Raw genomic sequence first — 5532 nt, 5'->3', positions numbered from 1 at the left:
TTTAGTGTATATATATATATATATATATATATATATATATATATATATATATATATATATATATATATATATATATATATATATTTATTTTATTTTATTTTATTTTTTCCTTGCAAACTGTAGACCAGGGCCATGTGAGAAGCTGCATGCAGCAGAACCCCGGTAGAACCCATTCCTCCATGTCAACCCGTTCTCGTTCTGTCCGGATTTGGGAGACTAACAAGCTAATGGCTGCAGGGCCTTCTCCAAGTTCAAAAGTTCACCTTTTACGATCTCCTCGGGCCTGACTGACCACCTCCAAATAAAAACATTCCGACCTCTGTTCCCAGCAGCTCCAGCAATCACACACACACACACACACACACACACACACGCACACACACACAACTCAAAAAGCAAGTAAACACACACACGTTGGAATAATAACCCCAATTCATTCGTTCCCTCTTGAGTAACAAACCAAATTTTGCTTATAATTTTACTCTTTGGTCAGAAAGAGTAAGTTTACAAACCTAAACTCCGTCCCACTCGCTAAACTAGTTCTAGGAATGCAGCTTATTATTTAATTCATTCGTCTCCCTCAGCAACAGTTTGCAGACGCTTCCAGCAGCAGCAGCACTGACACACTCAGAGGCTCATCAAACATGCAGCCATGTGTTTTGGATGGAGGTGCGGTGCTAGCCTACCGTTCGCTGACTTGGCGTCGTTTCTCTCCGGGTAGTCGAACCCATTCGTCCTCTTCTCTATCTCCATCCTCCAGCACGGGCTGATCCGGAGTCAGCCCAGCGTTGCCCCTCACCACCACACAGCAGGGGGATGATGGCGGGGTTGAGGGGTGACAGTAACGTTGATGTTGCTATGAAGTGAAACAAGCTGTCCTCAGCTTTGCTGCGTCACCGCTCGGACCGCGGTCCCATGCCTTTCAGCGAACTGTTTCCAGTCAGCAGGGAATTACTGGATCCACACACACACCCAGGAATGGTGCGTTTGAGGTCTGAAAGGAGGGCGGAGTTCAGTAACCTGGGAACTTAAGTAGCTTTTGTCGAATAAAAGCTTGGTTTATTGTTAGAATAAATATCACGCGTGCAATGCGAACATAATTCCTTTCAGTTTGCTATAATCAAAGTGTTTATCAAAATACCGAGTTTTAACTCAGAAAACCGAAATGTAAATTCAATTGTACATAATTAGAGCTGACCTTACCTTTTCAGTTCACTAGAAAAGGCGTATGCTGAGCAAAGTAAACGCAGGTGAATTAAAGCATTTTTTTCTCAACCTTCTGCATTTGAACTGCAACACAAATGTAAAACCTGTTCTGTGCGAAATCAGTTTAAACTAGCCGAGTTGTTTGTACACGTTCAGGGTTTTTTGGGCCTATTTTAGTTTCTTCTGCTTAACTGGAAAGCAACACCAGCGCACGCGACAGCCAACTGCCTTCTTCCTGAGGGAATTCTGGGAAGTGAAGTTTAGTGTCCTACTTGGCTACCGAAATCCCAGTTGTTGACTACAACTGACGAAAGCATTTTGTTTGTCTTAACTTTTGTGTATCAAATTCGCGTCAACGTTTTTATAGAAAGAGTGTTTTATGATTTTTTTTCAGTAGACCATGTGTAACATCCTTTGCTGGATGCTTCACTACATCTAACTAACTATATTTATACTGACGAAACCAACTTTTTCCCACCTTAGAAAATATGTACCAATGGGACAGGTGTCAGTGTATCTAACAATCTTTTCAAAACTAATGTAACTATTTTTTTTTTAGCTGATAAGAATTTCTGCACTCCCCATTAGTATTTTCTATACTAATGGAAAATAGTTCCATAATAGTTCCATAGAACCATTAGTTCTATACTTCCTATTCCTCTGGAGAACAAATATGACACAAAGATAAATTTGCTTCCGTCACTGGCCGGACAAGGACCAATATTTATTTTTGCCACCACACACAGGGGAACAATCTTCAGTGGTCTCCATTGCAGGGGGCTGCAGCAAAGAGCGCTTTCCATGACAACCGTTGTCGTGTCTATGCTAAGTTGACCAGGGGTAGGACAGGAAAAAGCCTTTTCTGTTCTACCATCACCAAGTCAGAAGGCAACTGATTACTTCAACTATTCTCCCTCTAATGGACTATGAAGATCTGCTGTTCATGAACTCTTAAGCTTGAAAAAACTGGATCCTGTAAATCATAGCTCTCTGTGATTTATGATTAATTGTAGTGATTGAGTACATTATTACAAATAAACTCAAAATGGGTGATGAGCGTTGGCCAAATCAGAAATACATCACCAGACACAGATCATCCCCCAGAGAAAACCCGTGGAGTGAGCTCAAGGTAAGAGAGGGTCAGGCCTCTGAATTGTATTGTGAGGCAATGTTGATTAAGTTATCTTTGGTTTGTAGAGATTCTTTTCTAAATCACTCTCTGAAGGTCTCACACCAACATTTCAATTAGGTTGAGATCTGGCATTGACTGACTCAGAGCGACGACTTGTTTCTTTTCTTTTTCAGCCAGGTTTGCTGTTTGAGATCATTGTACTGTTGGTGACCTTATTTTGGCCAAGATGCAGCTGTCAGACAGATGGCTTCACATTTGACTCAAGAATACTTCAGGTACCCAGAGGAGTTCATGGTCAACTGAATAACTGCTTGACTTCACAAGTGGCTGCAAAACAATTCCAAACCATCATTCCTCTATCATCCTGCTCGACAGCCAGTGTCTGTGTTGTTATGCTTTGTGAAGTTTTCACCCAACATTGTTTTCTACATTATCAAATGCATTGCATTTGATCAGCAGTAGATGGCTGCTTCCATTTACTTTAAAATCCTTTGAAAGTGGTTAGAGTTTACTTGCATCCTTGATGCTCCATGAAGCATATTCTCTCTCATATTCTTAGACTTAGAGCAACTTTTTCTCAAATTCCCCCAGTCAAATTTATTTATAAAGAACCTTAAAATAATGAGCTTAATCAAAGTGTTGAACAGCAAGCAAAGTAAAATATTGCAAATAGCAGAAATTAAAATAAATGAACTTAAAAATTAACACAGAAATAAAAAATAAAAAAAAAAGATTTAAAATCATGATGGATCCTGCCTAATTTGTAGAGGCAAACCATTCCACAGTGTCAGAGCCACCACTGCAACAGCTCACCTCTGGATAACTTCTGGATTTACAGTGAACCTTAGACACTCTTAAAAGCATCTGACCTGGTGACCTGGGGGTGTGAATTGGGCTGCAGTAATTCAGTGAGATAAAGTGGAGCAAATTTATTAAAAAAAAAAAAAACAAATAAGAGAATTTTAGATGGAACCCTAATATCAACTGGACATCAATGGAGTTCGGCTAGAATTGGCATATTGTGCTCTCACTATCTGGTATCTGTCAAAAACATTTCAGAACCAGATGTAAGTGATCAAGAAGTCTATTACAGTTAACAAGCCAAGACGTGATAAAAGCATGGATAACTGTCTCCATTCTCCTGTGAGATAACAGCAGATTTAAGCTTTGCTGCTTCAACTGCTAAAAACAAGATTCACGCCTGAGGTCACTTGGCTGTTCATTTTCAGGAGAGGGTTAATTTTTACTTCTAGATTTGTTATCAGGGTTTTCCCACTGGGTGCCAAAGATAAAAAGTTAAAATTTGGTGTCCTATGGGCAGCCATTTGGCCCAAACCAAATTACCTTTGTCTTATTTTTATGAAAATTTAGTGAGGGTCCTAGGAGTGTGTCCTGCTTTTCAAGAGTAAATAGACCTGGCAATCATCTCAAAAAAAGATTCAGTGTTTTTTTAAATGGCTCCAAATGGCATATCCAAGAATAGAGCCCGGTAGTACACCCCAGGATAGTGTATCAGAGTCTGTACTCAGATAACAGAGAATACCACTAAAACATCTCAGTGAGGTGTGACTGAAACCATGACAGATTTCCACCCACATGCTCCAGACTTGAGCTGATCATTGGTATCAAAAGCTACTGTTGAATCCAGAGCCGAAGTGCAGTATCACCAGAATCCATGAGTGGAAACTCTCAGAGCAGATTTTGTGTTATGGAATGGTCAAGTCCCACTGCTGCACCTTACAAAAGAAGGATAATTATCTTATAATGTGCCTGACAACTTTTGTGTGATTGGTCAGAAATTTCCAAGTCACCATGGTTACCTTACTGACAAATGCTGTAGTGTGACGGACCTGTGAGGACATTGCAGGAGTTCTGCTCTTCTATTGGTTCCCACATGGTTCTTTTTATGTTAACATTCTCTTTGTCTGATAAATGAATTTGTACCATTTGGATGCTGCTTGTTCTCTGATGGCCAGTTTATATTTCTATCAGAATTCAAAGATGTTTGTTATTGATACTTTCTGTAAAGAACATTTTTGTGTCATGTCATTGAAAGTGAGGCATGAATTACTGCATCAATGCAGCAGGGAGGCAAGCCCATGCTGCTTAAGTAGACTTCAGCTCATCTGAACTTTAGAAAACACATATTTTTGTATTCATTGAATAATTCTGACCAGTGGCACCTGCTGGTGTCCCACCCCCTCTGATCGAAAGAGAAGCAGATGAAGGGGAGGGTGTGGCATGATCGGACATTGTCAGTTTTGTGCCTCTAAAGCACTTATTTTTGTCATGGTTGTGTAGTTTTTGAAATTGAATGCGAGTGCTTATTATTTTAATGTTTTTCATTTATAGATGTTGCTGTGATTGCACCCTGCCTCTCGCCCACTGACTGCTGGAGTTAAGCAAAATGGACGGATGGATGGATGGATAATAATTGCTCAGATTCATGACAGTACCTCCCTTGACTTCCAGGCCTTTGTTTGTACATTCTAGTGCTGGCTGGAATAACTAGTTCTTTAGACCACATTGGAAATAGACAAATAAGTTTTTTTATGTCAAATTGATGTAGTGACTTGATTTTTGTTTAACACGATTGTGATAATATTAGCAATAATAATAACAGTGAATATTTCTTGCTATTGAAATGAATATTTAATGGTATACTGTAAATGTTTTCTTCTTCATGGTCGGTGACAGTGACGATCTGCTTAAGTTTGCAGTCTTACTCAAGATTAGACTGTAATATGGCCATAAGAAAACATTTCTGTATTTATAATACTGTCGTATTGTAATGTATTATTTACATTTTATGAGGGGTAGGAGGGGGGGGGGGGATTAGACACCATGACAAAATGAAAACGTATCTGTTGGTGAAGCTTTATAATCTGTCAGTGTTTCTTCCTAACGTGGAGCAGAAATTTAATAAAAAGAGCGGGTCGAACAGGTCTTGGTATTCTATGAACTGGCCAGGTGATGGCGCCAAATATCTTTTTAGCTGGAGTCTTAAAGCATTAGTATTTTTTCTTAACTTTATCAATGATAAATTAATTAGCTGTGGCTACAGCGCGGCATCGTGGGTACTGCCTACATAGCCGTAACTAATTCAAACCGCATTAACACCATTTTGTCTTGAGTTTCTAACTTTGCCTGTTGCGCGTACTCTGAGCGTACGGTGTGAGTGCGTGTGTGTGTGT

The 5532-nt window shown here is 39.7% G+C and overlaps 1 protein-coding gene across 1 annotated transcript in view; it reads right to left on the bottom strand.

The window, feature by feature from the left end:
• Window positions 1-1706, bottom strand: part of nr6a1a (nuclear receptor subfamily 6, group A, member 1a) — a 134230-nt gene extending 132524 nt beyond the window's left edge. Inside the window, exons 1-2 of the mRNA XM_015041827.1 lie at window positions 1204-1706; window positions 687-994 (exon numbers count right to left, since the gene is read on the bottom strand). Coding sequence (XP_014897313.1) covers window positions 687-753 — 67 coding nt within the window. The 5' untranslated portion in view covers window positions 754-994; window positions 1204-1706. The remainder of the gene's footprint in view (window positions 1-686; window positions 995-1203) is intronic.
• Window positions 1707-5532: the final 3826 nt, after the last annotated feature.

Source organism: Poecilia latipinna, unplaced genomic scaffold (genome assembly GCF_001443285.1).
Source record: "Poecilia latipinna isolate Pla-1442-1.1 unplaced genomic scaffold, P_latipinna-1.0 Scaffold570, whole genome shotgun sequence".
NCBI classification, from domain to species: domain Eukaryota; kingdom Metazoa; phylum Chordata; class Actinopteri; order Cyprinodontiformes; family Poeciliidae; genus Poecilia; species Poecilia latipinna.
This window is presented reverse-complemented; position numbering and strand designations above follow the sequence as displayed.